Raw genomic sequence first — 18,973 nt, 5'->3', positions numbered from 1 at the left:
ATTTCATTGACTGCATTTTATTTATTGTCCCTGAGTCGAACCGTTGTCTTCCACAGTGCACCTTGAGAGGACCTTTTTATCTTTTCATTTTTCTTTTTTTTTTTTCTTAATCTTGATCTAATTTTGCATTATCTGTTTTTTCCATTTGTTTTCCCAGTGGGACAATTGCTACACTAAATCAAATGCATTTCCTGGAGTCAAGGAGAAATAATTAGTTTGAGCCTCTTTTATGTGAAATAGCTGCCCATTTTAAATGTGTGATCAAAATAAAATCTAAGAAAATGGTTTTATCTTTTAACTAATATTTTAGAACAAAAATGATGAACATTACCTCATAACAACTTCTCAATTATAATAATGAACTATTGTTCTATGGCTTATTTGATAGAAAGTGAAAATCTAAGGTGTTTTTAATTGTTGGTTGGAAAAAAAGAGATATTTTGTCGACACAGTGGGCTTTAGGAGATCCCATTATTTTGTGACTATTTTCTGGCATTTGATAGTCCAAGCCATTAGTCAACTAATCAAAAATAATCAGTAGATTGATCAACAGTAAAACCAGGGCTGCATAGTCAACATTTTTATGGCTCAAAATCCAGCTTCCAAAATGTAAGAATTTAGTAGCATGTGAACACCAATTTGCTCAAACAGCTACAGCAAAATCGATTAAATAATGTGACGTTTCTTTGCTGCAGGAGAAACAGAATGGATTGTATCAAATTAAAACATGAGCAGTTAATTCCTTTTCATCATATCCTGGCACTTTTACCAGTGTAAGAAATATTAGTATTTCTTGAACTCCTTATTCCTATTCACTTGCAGTCATGGTGTAGACCATCATGGCTGAGAGGAGAGAATGCTGTGACCCGTCTCCTCATATCCTTGACTTGTGCTGCCTTGTAGTCCTGATCACAGTGCTCTTATGTGTTGCTGCCTGCATATAGACGCTCCAACTGTGTCAGAGGGCAGAGATGTCGGAGTAACTCTGGGCCAAAGAGGAGTGCTGGAGTGTGAGGCGGATGCAGTGCCTGAGGCAGATTTTGAGTGGTATAAAGATGACAGAAGGTAATTTGTTTTACATTTGCATTTTACACAGGCAAATAGAAGAAGCGTGTGTGCGAGCGCATGCTTACTGATATTGATTTTCACTGCTATTGGTGGTTATTGATCAGCTGTCAGTCATATGAGCATTAAGATTACTGAAAACTGGTCCGAATTATTGATTAAATTATTATTACTGCTCTCAGGCCCATAGGTAATATGGCAAATGACTTTGAAGAAAAAAACACAATTAACATGGTTAGCTGCATTCATTGTTTGTCCACGGACATTTTCTTTCTCCCATCATCTAGGATCTTCAATGGCTTTGATGGCATGGAAATTGTGAATACTGGATCACTGTCGAAGCTGACGTTTTTTAATGTGTCTGATGGAGATTACGGCAACTACACTTGTGTCGCCATCAACAAACTTGGGAGCTCAAACACAAGCTTCCTTCTGTATGGTGAGTACATGATTCCAGTACACGCGTAGTGCCACAGAGAGGGAGATGTAAGTGAAATGTTGTAGTATATCTGCTAGTTGTATGTTTCAATAAAAGTAAAAAAAAATTAAGCGTAATAATCTGCAACTTTTTTCTGCATGAATGTATCTCCCCACTCAGTTTCTTATCATCAGAGTGATTCAGCCTTTATCCATTTCCTAAAAGCTTTTACATTTACTATTTTTTGACATCTCTATTTATGACTCAAAATCATGTATAGTGCAGAAAATGATGCATTCACGTGAAGGCAACCGCATACTGTGTAGAGAAAAGATAAAAACAAAGTCTGCATTTTTGTGATTTTATTATTACACCTACATAGATCTGTGCCTACAGTTCACTGGGTTCAAACCATTAATGAATTCAGATTACTGGATACTGTGTTCCTAGATGGGGCCGTATGGAGTGCTGCACCAAGGGATTACATTTATTTGTAGGCCAACCTGGATGTTAACATTGACAAATGCCAATGGAATTTTTCAATTGGATTTTGGATGACTGAAAAAAATAAGCTCTGTGACAAACAAAACTTTATCATATTCACATGTTTTATTCGGCAAGATTATCTTCACAGATGAACATCACCTTTATGATTGTTTTTTTTTTTTTTTTTAAGCCTAAATGCAATCACCATAAGTACAAAGCTAATGTTTGGCTATAAACGCACTACACCATGGTCACATGATTTAAACATCGCCACCATATCGGGGCTGTATAGCTGTGTTCAGCGTGATAATATTCTGTGGTTTCATTTAGCAACTCGTTAGCAACCACCTTTTTTTAAGACACTAAAGGCTTCAGAATGTATGAGTGTGGTGACGTAGTTCATTTTTTAGAACAAAACTTAAAAGTCTCCTTAGGTTGTGTTAATCACAGACCTTATTTCAGGCATCTAACTGAAAACCCATTTAAAAAACCCATTGACTACACTATGAGGGAACTGGGAGTGCTGAAATGCTAGCTCATTTTTGGGTTTTAGGACTCATTCCTGCAGCACCCTCATAACTCTGACACACCTAAACGTTGTCAGGGCTTTGTGTTTTGGGGGCTTGTAGAGCATGAGCACTACAGTTCTTGGTTCAGCTGTCTGACAATGTCCTCCTCACTTCTAAAATTGGTGAGAGGCCTAAAAATAACTTACTGATACTGAAGTGACACCTTTTCATTTTATTGGACTTAATGGCTCAAATTCTGCTAATAGAAAAGAGTGATTTTTGATGCTCAGAAAAAAAGGATTCTTTTTTTTTGTGCTTTTGTATGGGGAAAAGACATTAATAGGCTTTTGAATCAGGAAGTAACCATGTATCCCAGCTGTGTTGATAAGGTCACTTACAAGTGAGGATTTCCTCTACCAAGTGAAGTCAGTGATAAGAATTATTTAGCACAGTCAGTTTATAACTGTCATTAAAGATGGGGTCTCATGTTTGAATTAGCAACCAAGTCACTTTTGCATAAAAGTGACAACATCAGTCTTATTAAAGTAACACCTGTAATGCATGACAACAACATGGCAATAGTTAACCGAGTGCTGTACCAAGTAATTTGTCCGGTGTTCACCTTATGAAGAGTCTGACTGTAATAAATGTGTCACTTACTTACAAAATTGTTTTCATTCCGTGGTTGGGCACTATCAGACTTTATCAGAAAGGAGCAAAATTATAATCATTATTAAATCATGAGATTCATCAGAAAATTTATTAGGCATTTGCCTTGCGAGGAACATTCATGACACCCATTAATTAGGCTTACTATACATGATTTGTCTGTTACTGTCTTTAAACACAACAAACTTGGTCCCTGAGACTGATTTCCCTTTTCCACCAAATTAGCTCTGGTGCTTGAACTGGTTCCATTCAGGAAACTTAGAACTTTGATGCTGTCTGCGTTTTCACCAGTTCTGAGCAGAACCATTGTAATCACGGCTGTGTCATCAACAGAGGGTGTTACACAGTACACAGTGGAAATTGGAAACAAATCAAATTGAAATCAAATAGACGCTGAATTACCTGCAAGCTTTGGTTCTGTTTTTACAGATATATTTTTTTGTTTGTTTGTTTGTTTGTTTGTTTTTTAAATTAAAAAAAACAAGCATTGATAAGACCACTGCATGGTCTTTTTTGTCTGATGATTTCTCACTTAGCTTCTCCATTGTTTACTTCTCCATCCTGTCTTTCCAACAGTCAGAATATGACACGCCCACTGATATCTTTCGCACTTTAGGTCAAGAAATTCCTGCGATGTTTTGGTTCCAACTCAGAACCAACTTTACTTTTCTGGTTGTGAATCAGTTTACTTTTGGTTGAAAAGCTCTGAATGGTTTACAGTTAGGTAGGTGCAGGAACCAGAAAAGAACCAGTTCTGTGTTGGTGGAGAAGGGGTATGAGAGAGCAGCAATAGTCAAGCAAGCTAGAGAGAGGGAGCGGTGTTAACGAGAACAAAGCCGTGAATCAGAGAAATGAAGTGTTATTTTCTGATCGTTACATGGCGGTTAATGTTCTAAAGCACAATTAAACACACCCACACCTCTGCACAGCCCTACAGGAAGGTTGTGAATTGCTGGATTTTGAGTTCGCTGAAGCGCATGCTTCAACTTGTCCTCCTGGCGTCTCTGCTCTGTGTGGCTCAACTTTGCTCATGTTCAAACAGAGACACAGACTTGCAGCTTGCATCCACCAAGCAGGAGAGATGTAGGCAGCGGTGTAACCTGGTCACTGCATTTTTATAGAGTCCCGACCTCACGCTGCTATTGGCTGGAGGCTATATAAGAAAATACAGACAGAAAGATACAGACACTGCCACACACCATCAGTTAGTCATACGTGATAATTGAGAGGGATTACCTTTTTGGTCTATATATTGCTTTATTATGATAGCCGTGGCCAGAGGCATTATGTTGTCTGGGCTGTCTGTTCATCAATACGTACATGTCCCATTATTGCGATCGTGATATCCCAAGAATACCTTGTGGAATTTCTTAAAATTGGCACAAATGTTCACCTGTACTCAAGGATGAACTGACTAGATTTTGATGCTCAAAGGTCAAGGTGGCTGTGACTTTGCTTCTATGTCATTCTCGCTTACGCAATATCTCAACTGCAACTTGAGGTAATTTCTTCAAATTTGGCTCAAATGTCTACTTCTCAAGAATGAACTGATTAGATACTGGCAGTCAAAGGTCAAAGTCACTGTGACCTTGCATCCTTCTCATTCCTGTGAACAAAGTATCTCAAGAAGGCCTTGAGGGAGTTACCTCAGATTTGGCAGAAACATCCACTTTGACTCATGAATGAACTGATTAGAATTTGATGGTCATAGGTCAAGGTCACCTTGATCTCAGGAAACGTGTTTTTGGCCACAACTCAAGAATTCACAAACAAATTCTGACAAAATTTCACCCAAATTTTTAGTAGGATAAAATGGTGAAAAGATGAAATTTTATGTCAAAAGGTCTACTTCACTGTTACATCATAATTTTCTGCAAAAATGCTTTTCTGCCCATTATTCAGTGCCTTAACTCGGGAGCAGAAGGAGAAACAAATTCTGAATTGGTGACACTAATCTTCGGTGCCCATCTTGAAACTGTGGTGACTGTATAGATCTCCTGTGCTGCTGGTTTGAAGATGTGTATGAAGCAGCCACTTTTAGAGTATTTAGCTTTGTTGCAGCAACATCCATATTTAAAGCATTGTCAACTGTCATGGCTATATATGAATCTGGACAGCCAAGGATGCAAACTGTAACAGCAAGTTGACTGGTTTGCAGAGGTATATGATTGCAAAGCGGCGATTCTAATTTTTAGGAAAATCCTGCATAGTATACCTTTAAGGCTTCAAAGGCAAAATAAGTTTTAAAACCCTCGATGATGAGTAAGGAAATGGAAATCACTCTCTGCTCTCTCTTACATTCCAGGTGTCCAATATCCCGCAAATATTGTGTTGCTTTCTGTAATAAATAAGGCTGTGAGGAACACTGATGTAAAAGACATCCCTGTCGGAATGACAAAAAGCCTTCACCTTAACAGACTGATCAACTCGTTCAGCAGTGGGTGTCACCTGACCTGCAATTCGTACTGTGTCCACTACACTACCACATAGTCTAATGTTGTTCCTGAGGGCTTGCTTCAAAGCAAAGAAATAAGCACGTGTCAGCAAACATGTCACTAAAACTAAGTCTTGTGGATTATTATTTTATCAACACAGAGTTGTTGTCGGAATTAAAATACTCAAGTGTTTCAGCTCTGAAATTGAATTTTGACACCACCTGAACTGAATCACTTTGAATACTCAAGTATGTAACTGTGCAGCCATGATGTAAAAGTCTATTTAGCAGCCTTTACTTTTCATGCTTTTCACAAGTGTTGTCAATGATTTGTTGCTGTTCTGTTTCCAATATGTTGCTCTGTTCCATTTGTTCCCCTTGTGTAGTGGTAATTGAACCCACTAGCTCAACGCTATTGCAAGGTTAGTATTCTGCACCAGCATGCACTTCAACTGTCGTGAACTGAAAGTACTAACTGCATGCTGGCACATGACAAACAGCCATTTTCACAAACTGGAAGTTAGGCTGCACTGTCAGTGGAGTTATTCACAGTGTTTGACAAGAAGAGACAAATCATTTCTGGGCTCTTTGATCCTGTCAAAATTGTGCTGTTCTTGATAACTCTTTGTTCTCTTTATAAATTGACATGTTCAAGCTGTATGGCAGACATCATCTTTGAATCAAAGGAATGGCAAAGCAAACAGCCATACAGATGTCATGTGAATCTTTGTGAAAATGGTCACTGCAGCCTGTTTCGCTAACCATGTTTCATCTTTCTCCTTTGCAAACCCAACCACCACACTGTGTGACGTGGCTTCATTTTGATTTATGCATGCTCTTTTTTCCCAATGTAAGTATTCGTCACCTTTCATTATCATCGTTTGCGCTTGTGCTTGTACATCTAGCTTTTGTATTTCAACTCCTACACAGAAAATCGTGAAAGCAAACACAGAAAGCTGCAGAGTCTTGCTGCAAGCTAAAATGTTTCTAGTATCTGTAAATAGTGATGTAGATGTGATGTAGATGAGCCCTGTGTGTTTTTAGAACAAGCATTTGGAGCCGTGGCGATAGTGCAGAGATAAACACATCACCCATCTTGTCATTTAATATGTCCTTGTGACTGGTGGTTGCAGCATCTTGTAAGCAAACCCACTCCATTAACACAACATAATTGTATTAATGGCTTTGATTTTGACTACGAGTGAACGTCATTATTCTAATTAGCCATATGCAGGATTAGGGATAATCCACTGTGGCAGGGTAATTGGATAGATGCCCCAAAGGAAACTGTGGTGAACTCATGGAAATCCAAGGGAAATGAGTAGTCATTGTGTTACAAGCTTCAAAGTAAAAAGTTCAAATTTGTCCTCAATCCTCAGACAATGCATTCATTTAGATGGAACTTGCCTCATCCCTGAAAAGAGTATGATGAAATTATGATGTGTTTTAGTTTTTGCATCATAAAATTCTATTGTATTTTGGTTGTGCAATTACTGTCATACCAGCATACTTCAGGTGTATTAGTATAATAGTAAAGAATAAAGATGAAATTTTACTAACTTACTGAGACTCTGGCTTGCATCGTCATTAAATCCAAAGTAAATGAAATAGCTCGTATCCACTTTGTTTTCTGATTTACCAAGGTTGTAGCTCGATAAATAATTTCATTACAACCCCAATTTAAAAAAAAAAAAAAAAAGTTGGGATGCTGTGTAAAACGTAAATAAAACAGAATGCAACTTTACTTTTTTTTTATCTTATTTTACTTTTTTATTTTTTAACATAACATACATACTGAATTTGATGCCTGCACCACATTCCAAAGAAGTTGGGACAGGGGCATATTTACGGCTGTGTGATATCACCTTTTCTTTTAACAACATTCAGTAAGTGTTTGGGAACTGAAAACACTAATTGTTGAAATTTTGGAAGTAAACTTTTTTTTCCCATTCTTGCATGATATATGACTTCAGATGCAGATCGCTGTTTTTTGAGTTTCATATTGTGCCACACATGGTCAGTGGGAGACAGATCTGGACTGAAGGCAGGCCAGTCTAGTACCTGCACTCTTTCACTATGAGGCCATGCTGTTGGAACACATGCATAATGGACCTGCATTTGTATCGCGCCTTTCTAGTCATCTAGTGACCACTCAAAGCACTTTTTATACTATGAGTCACGTTCACCCATTCATACACTGGTGGCCGAGGCTACCATACAAGGTGCCACCTGCTACTCAGTTTTTAACACACTCACACACCGATGGAACAGCCATCGGAAGCAATTTGGGGTTCAGGATACTTCGACATGCAGCCTGGGATCGAACTGCTGATCTTTCGATTGGTGGACGACCCGCTCTGCCTCTGATATATAATAATATTTATTACCAAATAACTTGTTTACCTATGGAATGTTACAAACAAGTGTTTTTTAGCATTCCATAACTCTCCTAGTCTTCTGTTGTCCCTGTACCAACGCTTTTGACCTGGTTCCAGCCATCATATTTAGAATAAGTGTATGTTTTACAAAGGAGCAATAAAGTTTATCAGTTGAAATCATCATGAAGTATCCTATCTTTGTACTGCATTCAATTGAATATACGTCAAAAAGATTTGCAAATCATTGCATCCTGTTTTTATTTATGTTTTATTCAGTATTGCAACTTTTTTGGAATTGGGGTTGTAGAGAAATTAAACTCAAGAACTTGACATGCTAAGTACTTACAAGTATGCTTTCACACTCTGTATGCTCCACATATTTTCCACTATATACTATAATTAATATTTTCACCCCAACAACTGACCAAAGCAAACCTGGATGTCAAAGCATCATTTTAACAAACAGGAATGAAAACATGTGTATGGTGAAAAAACAGAGAAAGCTACCTGAAGTAAAAAAAAAAAAAAAAAAAAAAATGGGACATCATAATATATAACATGGGCGGCACGGTGGTGTGGTGGTTAGCACTCTTGCCTCACAGCAAGAGGGTTGCCGGTTCGATCCCGGGCGTGGGAGCCCCTCTGTGTGGAGTTTACATGTTCTCCCCGTGTCAGCGTGGGTTCTCTCCGGGCACTCCGGCTTCCTCCCACAGTCCAAAGACATGCAGATTGGGGACTAGGTTAATTGGTAACTCTAAATTGTCCACAGGTGTGAATGTGAACGTGAATGGTTGTTTGTCTCTATGTGTCAGCCCTGTGATAGTCTGGCGACCTGTCCAGGGTGTACCCTGCCTCTCACCCGATGTCAGCTGGGATAAGCTCCAGCCCCCCCGCGACCCTCAAAAGGATGAAGCGGTTAGAAGATGAATGAATGAATGAATATATAACATGTGACAAAGACCTGTGTTATATGTTAAAATAGATAGGAACTTCCATTTACTCATATTCGTTATATTATACATGATTCCTCTGTCACCTATACCCCCAGCCCCTTAAAAAAAATAGGTTCTCAGTACAGAGAATGTCATTGTTAAAGATAGAACGACCTTTAAGCAAAAGATGCAGAGCAACGTTCAGTGTTAATCCTCAGTGCTGCATTTGATGCTGCAGACCATGCCATTTTGATCATCACGCTTAAAAACAGGTGCTTTCTGCTGCACCCGTTCACCTCCTGCCTCATAAATGGAAGCTTTTAATGTATGTATCATTACCATTCTATGTGCTGTTCATTTATAGTTCCCAACAAAGACTGATTCCCACCTCTAGTTTCCTGCCTCCATCCACCATTATTATCTAAATAATCACACAGCCATATTAAGTCACGTCTGTTTGAGAAAACAGGTATTCACAACATGATGCTTGTCAATTATGGACAGACTGTTTCAGAAATGCCATTACTTTGGCAAGAACAAAGTGAAGATTGATTCACTCACAATTGCTGTCTCTAAAATAAACTATTTTAGCTGTCAGATACAAAGAGATTTAGCTGCATATTCTGGATATTGACTTATAAGCTAAGTATGATGTTAACAATATATTCAAGGGACACAGTGAAAACAAAGGAGGACCTTGGATAGAACCTTGAGGTACTTCAAACCACGGAATTAGTGTCTATTTGGCGTTGACATTAGTTTAACTTAAATTGTCTTATTATTATCCAACATAAAAACATAATAGCTCCCTGAATTATTTGTTTCTATTATATGTTTCTCACATTTTGGTCAAGGTCAGGGCTGGATGGTGGGCCTGTAAAGTTCAGGACTTTGACACCAGAGACTGTGGTTGGCATCTTGAGTCCCACATGCGGTTAAATTTAGGCAACTTGCTTATTTGCCTTAAGATCATGGTTTTGGTTAGATGTTAATACAGTTAGCACAGCCTGTCTTGTGGTTCAAGTCACTGTCATGTTCCACTAACCTTAGCAGTTGAGCCTGCAGTGAGTGTTTAAACCATAAAAAAATTATGTAGTTGCAATGAGCATATACAGATGTCATAGGAGAACAAACAAAATATATTGTCAGTAACCATATTCAACATTTTTGATATTCATTTACATTATCAAATTCCAGCAGTTAGCTGTAAACAACACTGTTTGCAGATATATTCAGTGTGAGCATTTTGCAACTTGGTAGATATGTTAATTAAAGTGCTTCCAATTTATCTTTATTAAAAAAAAACACACAGACAAAAAGTAACAGCTTTCAAGGGTCAAAGTTAGTGTAATAAATGCTGTGATAGCGGACACTTTGGCATCACACTAGCAGAGCAGAAGAAGAAGGAGCAAGCTGTTATTATATTGTTATATGAACTCCATGTCAATGCCATGTGACTAAGAAAAGCTTGTCATCCATACCTCCTTATCCCCAGTAATTCTAAAAAATGAACGATAATCACTGTCTGCACATACCAAAGGCCTGCACTGGTTTGCATGTACAAAATATAGAATGAAGTAGTCACACTGGTTTGCACTTTAAGTTACAGTAATTAAGTTGAGGGTTACGTTATCAGCATATTAAGCTACTGAACTGTAATTGGCGGATAGGCAGTTCATCTAATAACTCACCTTAAAAGGTAAAAACTGAAAGTGTCTTGTTTGGTTTTTTTTTCCCTTTCCCCATCAGGACCGAGAGCAGTTCAAGATGGCAGCGGCGGCGCAATGGGAGTGCACTCACACACCTGTCTGCTCTTCATGGTGATCCTGCCGTTCCTGCTCAGATTTTGAAGAGGAATGGATGTGAACACAAGTATTGTTTGCGTGTTTGCGCGCGTGTGTGTGTGTGTGTGTGTGTGTGTGTGTGTGTGCGAGAGAGAGAGAGAGAGAGAGAGAGAGAGAGAGTGGTGGTGTGTGTTTTTCTTTTTTCAACTGGAACCATAAACTGATGCACAGTGAGTGCATGAAGTATCCTGCTACGTAATGATGTTGACCCACTAAATAAGTACATAACAAAAGTTTGTTTCTGTTTTTTTTTTTTAGATTTTCAAGGATGTAACAAATGTTTCACATTTTAGTTGTATTATGTTGGAAATTTTCTCTCTAAATTATATTATTCTGGATTATCTCTTTTTACATATATGTCTCGGAGGAAAAAATAAGATTTTTTAATTGTGGTGTGGTTATTGAAATGGATTTTTCTTTGTTTTTAACTGCATTGCATATTCATCTCAACTCCAGGAAAAGGCAAATTTACAGCAAGTATGGGAGGTGAATGTTAAATACCTCAAAGTCAAACTGAGACACTGAAGCAGAAGGAATTTAGGTTACCCTAAGGCAGAAAGCCTGGTATTATCATATTTTAATCTATAATAATTATCATTCAGTCTGGTTGTTGAAACACAATTGTTTTTGACCTTCAAGTATTTTTGTTCTCAGCACTGTAGTGATATACTTGCTGTTGTGTTATGCTAATCTTTCTTTCTTTTTTTTTTCTTTCTTTTTTTTCAATTTTAATTTTGACTATTTTTTGAGAAGGGAAAATATGAAGTTGTAATTATTTAGGACAAATATCTTAGTTTTATGTCTTTGTTGTCTTTTTTTCCTTTACCAGTACAATTGTACACAGAAATGGTGTCAAGAATAATTATGTTATAATTATGTAGTTAAAAATGGAGGAAGAGTTTACTCCACTTGTGTGGAGTCGATGTCTGACTTAAATAATGCAAATTTATTAATGCTGTTGCTACTTGTTTGAACATCATGCCATTTCTACACGGCACAGTTATTTGAAAAAAATGTTCCTGTTATGTTGCAGACCAGCACAGGAGGGTTAGAGACCACTCAGTAAGATCATGTTAATAGAACACTTTTTGCATGTATTTAGACAACAATAACCCAAAGACTTTAGCAGTTCGCACAGCACCATAATTCATAGGGTTTCTGTTCCCTAGTCTCAACATCCAACAAACACAAACACCTTTCCAGTAGTACTGTCTTTTCGCAAACAAGAGAACAAATATGTTGTGTTTTAATATGAGTTTAACATCACATAACATTTGGAAATCTAAAATGATAGATACCTTTAAACCAAAATGTACAGTATGTGGTTTATGACTGTGGAATGCACATCTGAACATCACATTTCCAGCTCTTATTGAAAAAAAAAAAGAATTGCAGGCTTACTTTACAATATGCAAGCCAATTGCAATAACTGAGATTGATCAGAGGTCTGAGTAAAAAAAAAAGAAAAAAGCTACAACTTCTCTTATCACTTCAGGGTTTCCCAAACATACATTTATTTGTAGCCCGCCACAATGAAAACATACAAAATACAACACCATGGTGTTATAAGTGAGTGTACCCGGGCCAGAGACTGCGTAATAGAATGTTAGACAGTGAAACTTAACTGTTCCATTCTGCTTAGTCTAAAAGTTTGCATTCACTCACAGTAGCTGCTCCTCTTATCCATCGATCTGATCTGATCAGCTCTGAAAAGACTGACAGATTGTTTATCCTCCCTATGAGTCACAAACTGCTGCAGAGGACAAAAAGAATTCATGGAGAACTCTGCCTGCATTGTCTTCACAGACCCACAAAAACCTCTGAATTTAGAACATGGGATACAAAATAATACAAAGGGACAAAGGCGATTCTGTGGGAAACACTGCATTTGATAGATAGCTTTCATTGTCAGAAAAGACAGGATATGTGAGAAAACTAGAAAATCATATCTCTGTGATATATTATGGTAGAGGTTCAGCACAGACAGAGTATCACTGGCATCTTGAGAGGTAGCGAAAAGAGGACAGACCTGCGTTACCTTATTTTGTTGTGAGCGTGACAATTTTATGCAACAATCAGAAACCTGTCACAACACGTCAGCAAGAATTAAAGCCAGTCATTTATCTTTTTCACATTTCTTGTGTTGACAAACAACTCACACCAACTGCCAGACCACACTCAGGTCCCCCCCCGCCGCAGTGGAAAATAGTGACAACAAAAGAAAGCAAGAATTGGTGTTAGTCTACTGGTTTTGTAATGTGGAGGGGAATTTTTTAAACATCAAGCCTCTATTGCAAAACGAATAGCAGTTTGTGTTTGTGGACCTACAAACACAACTATCTACTGACTGTTGGTTTCAATGAGAGCTGTACTAAAGGACTTGTAGAATTCCATTAACACAACATCAAACAGGAACAGTGAATTACAACAAATTAGTGTGTGTGTGTGTGTGTGTGTGTGTCTGATTAGTGGTGGGGCAATGAAGCGCTTCTTATGATCCCGCGGCTCTGATCGAGTGTGTTTTCACATATGGTTATTTTAAATTAATGCAAGCTCAGTGGATACTGAGCAGACACAGAGATGAGCGAGACAGAGCCAATGATCTCTGCTGTGTTCACATTCAGCCTTTGCTCCCCTTTTCCCTGGCTTGCCACTGCTCTGGTGAGGTTGCAGTCCCTCATTTATGTGCACCTCAATTTTTTTTCTTTTGAACTCAGCCCCATTGTGGCTTTTGGGTATAACAAGGTTTGTGCTTCTTGATGTGAAAAAAGAGCCAATATCCAAATCAAAGCGGCATGAAACAGATAGGGCCATTATTGAAATTGATCAGGGTAATCATCAGCTGAATCTGACAGGCTAATCATGGTTTGTTTTCACGCACAAGACAAAGAGAGAGAGACACTGCAGACTATTATTATCTCCAGCACAGTGATGTTTGGAAATAACATGGTAATTATTCCGTCCCGGCTTGAAGGATGGCACTGCTGATCTCACGTCATTTTGCCACAAGATTAACCACATTTACGATGAACTGAAGTCAGATCACCTCCCATGGAGGTCTATGTTGGGATCCATCAGTGGGGTTTGCATGAAGCGCTTTGCTGTCAATATGCACAAACAATCACAGCCACATCTTTTTGAATTCAGTTGAAAGTTTGAAAAGGACCGGAATGTACTGCACACCTTGCTTAATAATTAGCCTAGAAATATCAAAAACACACACCTCACTCCATCTCCTCCTTTCAAACACACCAGGCAGTTCTCATGCACAGTTGATACATTTTCCTACAAAAGGTAATGCAGCAACATTTCCACATATTCTTGGTAATCATGAGCCAGTAATTTGTGTGTAACCCACATATCTGGGACGTAAAGAGGTAGTTTGGGGTGGTGGATGGGTCACAAAATACAGGACTTTCGCCCAGGACATTGCCAGGGAGACTGGTGTTTGGAACCATGTGAACTTTGTGGGAAATTTAAGTCACTTTAAGGTACACTGCCACTATGTTTTTGTTTTGTTTTTTACTAAATCTAACCTACGTAACTTAAGTTACTTCACGTTAAGTACATAATGCCATTCATGAGAATGCTAATTCATAAGATATCATACAGGTTGTTGTATGAGGTGATGTTTCCTCATACAATGGTTCATATGATATCCCAGTCTATTCTCATTCCAAGCTCATCAAATACTGCCACTTTGTTAGTGATCTGGGCATTAGATACAGATACACAAAGGCACTCTCCGTGCCGGTAAGATGGATGGGTTTTAGATAAAGTCCACAGACAAAGCGACAACACTGGATGAGTTGGGGTGAGAATATGTTGGATATCCTACAAAAATGCACATACAGCAGTTTGTATGTAGGCTGACCAAACGTCCTCTTTTGCCCGGACATGTCCACTTTTGACGTCCTGACCGGGGCGTCCGGGGCTGTTTATAAATTGATGATAATGTCCGGTTTTCCCTCCTTGTGTGTGTGTGTGTGTGTGTGTGTGTGTGTGTGTGTGTGTGTGTGTGTGTGTTTATGTGTTAGAGTGCAGCACGGGCCGCATATTTCTGTCTGAACCCGACAGTCATTCTGTTTTGTTATGTCCGAAACCGAAACGAGCCTGACATTATTTAATGACTAAAGCACTGAGTTTGTGTCACACAGTTGTTATGGTTACAAGCTATTTAACAGGCCAGGCGTCAGCATTTAATCCGAGGCTTCCAGCAAGGGGAGAGGTAGAAACAAACAGCCAATGTGTGTCTGTGTGTGTTATGTTCAGGTGTTGTCACGTAAATAACAGTGCTCAAGCAATAAACAGGACAGACAATAGGATTTTATTTATTTTTACACTACATTTTCACTGAAAGCTGACTGAATCCGACCCAAGCCCGCATACAATTTATAGCTACTTTTTTGACCAAACCCAGCCCGACCCGTTGGGTAGGCCTGCTGTCGGGACCCGTAGGGCTCGGATTGGGTAGCCACACACTAGTGTGTGAATGTGTCCCCTTTCTATAGGGGCCTATCTGAATTTCTGTCTTTGAGAGATATTATTGTGTACTATAACTGATTTTTCGATCCATACATATAAACTTTAAATATATTAAAATTATAAGGCATCTTTGAGTAAACTGCGAGTATCATTTAAGTAGGCTATCTCGTGGCCGGGCCAAGTGTCCTCTTTTTTGGAAATCAAAATATGGTCACCCTATGTATGATATCATATGAATTTGCGCCCAATAATGGACGTTACGTCTTTAATGTAAAGTTACGTAATTAATGTAAAGTTACGGAGGTTAGGTTTAGGCATGTTAAGTTACAGAGGTTAGTTTTAGGGAAAGAAAGATGGTGAGGACATACCTTAAAATGACTAAAATTTCACACGGCTCCAAACACCACTCTCCTGGTGAATGTTAAGGGGGAAAGTTACGTGTTTAGTGACCCATCCCACCACCCCAGCCTGCCTACTAAATGGACCACTCGGGACTGCTTCCTTCTGTACTCCATCAGGACATTAGTCACATGCAACCTTCCAATATACATGTTATCCACAAATTACAGGCTCATCATTACATGAGATATGTACAAATTTCAGTGCATTACTATTAGTAGGAAAACATACCAACAGTGCATGAGAACATTGCATGAGGATACAATGCACATACATGTACACATGCCACACTCTACTGAGATGAGACGTCCTTGTATATTTCCACCCACAAGTTTTTTTTGTAGAACAGCCAAGCACACACTGTAAAAACCGGTCATTTATCTTATTTCTTTACTACCTCTGAGCAGTTGTTCAGCAATTTGCCCAATTATTCAACTGCACAGCAATTACCACCTTAAAGTATATTTAGATCTGGTCATGGGTGTGCATTTGTGTAGGCTGTAATGGCAGTGAGGCTTGTTCACACCGTCTTTATTCCACACTGTTGTATTGTCAGTATTGTTTCTCCTGGAGTAACACAGCACTCCACAGGTTTCTGAAAGGACATTGCAGACAGCTAAATGTTTGCAGTTTATTGCTTTGTCCTTAATGATTGTGATGTTGTTGTTTTTTTTTAAAATATCATATCAAGTACAGTATAATTTCTCAAGTCAAGCACACTATTACTGAGGACAAACCCATGTAAGCACTTACCTTTAGATTGTAGACGGATCCGTACGAACCAGCAGGGCTGCTGTCAAAATATAACATGTATGTCTAGATTAAATGGAAATGAATGCTTTTATCACACGTAACCCAAGGTAAGAGGGTGATTGTATAGCTGACTTCCCTTATAATCCACCTAATAATAGCAATGCCATATGGCCAATATGGCAGCGATTCAGAGTTGAGGCTGCACTGAGCATCACAGACTACAAACTAAAACTGTGCACATTAATATCCTGACTTTAGACGATCATTAAGAGGAACCCCGCTATTTCTCAATAACAAACAAGCATAATGTTTTTTAACTCTGATGAGATCTGTGGTCACAGACAAAATGTTGTAAACTGCGAAGCACTGAGCAGAGGAAGCGGCATCGAGGCAAAGAGCAGTCTGATCTGTGATCTGAGGATGAAATATTCTGTCTTTTCACTGGAGATGGAAAACAGTCAGCACCTATCAGATCACTGCTGGAAATCCTGCTAGAGCATTTTCCTAAAGTTTTGGCCTTGGTCTTAGCCAAGTGCAGCTAACAGAAAAAGTATCATCTTCATTTCCTTGTTCTCAAATCCCCGCTGTTCCAAACGTGTAACAAGAAGAAACCATGTGGAGAAAACCTATGCAGGCTGCTTCTTTAAAGGCTTAATTTGGATTGTTTTCTGACCCGAGGCCTTTGGTGTTACTTAGCACCAGTGTTTTCGGTGCATTATGGGCACTGGTAGCCTCAAGGTTAGACAAGCTGGCGTGCAGAGCAGCTAAATAAACACAGTCACATTACATTTAGTGAGATGCTGTGTGATGCTTTGTGTTGCACAACCCAGCTATTTACCATGTTATGGCTCATTTAGTCGAGAAAACTATTAAAATTTCAGTTGGCCTTCATATTGTCCTGTTGTTAACTGGACTCATCCTCTATTGTATAAGTCCCACACATGATTGCAGCTCTTTGCTTAATACAGTAACATCCTGTTAAAGCCACCAGTCACTTCAGGAGTTAAAAAAGTTCAAAAATTAAACACTGATTGCTTTTCCCCATGCTGTATACTTCCAACAGCTACATATAACATGCATTATGGTGAGGCAAAGTGAACACAGCAGGTGTTGACATTCCTATTTCAAAGGGAAATGAACAACTGTATAATTGAAAATAATTTTGCATCTCTCTGAAAAAATAGCAGGCAGTCGTACTGCAGTTTCTTCCTGCATGGCATTAGAAAAAAAGAAGCCTGTCTGTGCTTTCTTATTAGAGCAAATGCAAATGCTTCAAACTCCCACCAAGCATGACTTTTAAAAGGATATGCAAGACACACTGCAAGTCCCATTCAAGCCAAACTTATAATGATAAAATCTAGCAGCCCGGGGAGAGGATCTTGGAAGTACACTAGTAAAATATTTCTGATCCACCCCCAAAGTTCAGCTGGGAAACTGCACTGAGAAGGCCTGAATACACATAACTTTTCCTGTCTCTGTCTGACTCCAGTCAGCCAATTCTGAATCACAGCCCATGAAGGCTTATATTTTGGCAGTAGCGCTGCATATTTATGGTGATATGACCAATTCCATTGTCTGTTTGAAGACTGCATAAGGATTGCGGACTCATTCTCCCTCTCAGCCCAAGTAAACATGGGCCCAGTTGGAAGATGGGCTGAGTTTGAGGGGAAAAAAAACAACAAAAACAAAACAAAAACAAAAAAACACTATGGATATATTTTCTTTCCTTTGTCTTCATATGTGCAAGTGAGAACAGTCTTTAAAGAAAAATTTGATACCATTTAAGAAATATGACTGAGCTTGTATTGCACCTACCAGATAGTACTGTTCATTTTAGGTGTTTTGTGACATTTGTGTGATTTGCATTGGAGTCTGAGAGAGAACATTTTTGGATGTGAACTTTGGTTAGACATGAGAAATGAAACCTTTGCTTCAGCTGCCAGGGGATTATCATAGCAGACGCATGAAGTAGTCTCATGATCTGTTGGGATTTATTTTGGATGATTCACATATATAAAATTCTGCCCTTTGCCTGGCTACAAGTTCACGGGGCTCTCTTCAGATTGGATTGTTCCCCAAGTGGAGGGGGGCATCATCTATTTGACTCCCTGCATTGTAAAGGATCGTTGGTTCATATGTATTTTCTTGATGAAAAGTGTGTGCTCATATTTAAGACTGACAATAATAAAATGTTGTATCTTAAGACTGTGTGTTTTGCATATTTTTGGTGTTTTATTTTTCAGGTTTTATTCATGTCTAATACATATATGAAGACATTATATCTTTTATTATACTGCACTACCAACAGACCTTTCCAAGGTGCACAAACAGCAGCATTCCCCACAGTGGCACCTATCCAGAAACAAGACAAACCTATTGATTTTTTTGATCCCTCAGAAGTCCCGACCTTGGACTGAGCTCATTGTGGTCTGTCTGCTACATTACCAACAACGGCTAACTGCAGTTCTCTAAATGACACCAGTGTATCTTTGAGCCTGAACACAGAGTGTTTTAAGGGTTCCGGTGCATCAATTATGTACAACCGCAGCAGGGGGTCTGCCATAACACTCTGAATTTGTTTTCTCGTCCTCCACTGAAGCT

The 18,973-nt window shown here is 38.8% G+C and overlaps 1 protein-coding gene across 4 annotated transcripts in view; it reads left to right on the top strand.

The window, feature by feature from the left end:
• Window positions 1-18,554, top strand: part of ntm (neurotrimin) — a 651,113-nt gene extending 632,559 nt beyond the window's left edge. For 2 of the 4 annotated variants that reach the window (XM_049591583.1, XM_049591581.1), the window contains 3 exons: window positions 945-1,065; window positions 1,353-1,504; window positions 5,453-5,665. In XM_049591583.1, the coding sequence (XP_049447540.1) occupies window positions 945-1,065; window positions 1,353-1,504; window positions 5,453-5,637 (458 nt within the window). In that variant the 3' untranslated portion in view covers window positions 5,638-5,665. Of the gene's footprint in view, window positions 1-944; window positions 1,066-1,352; window positions 1,505-5,452; window positions 5,666-5,967; window positions 6,004-10,640 lie in introns of those variants that run through there. The other 2 variants (XM_049591584.1, XM_049591585.1) reach the window with 2 other exon arrangements.
• The last annotated feature ends 419 nt before the right edge of the window (window positions 18,555-18,973 follow it).

Source organism: Epinephelus fuscoguttatus, linkage group LG12, assembly GCF_011397635.1.
Source record: "Epinephelus fuscoguttatus linkage group LG12, E.fuscoguttatus.final_Chr_v1".
Taxonomy (NCBI): domain Eukaryota; kingdom Metazoa; phylum Chordata; class Actinopteri; order Perciformes; family Serranidae; genus Epinephelus; species Epinephelus fuscoguttatus.
Note: the sequence above shows the minus strand (reverse complement) of the source record. Positions and strands in the feature narration are given on the sequence as shown.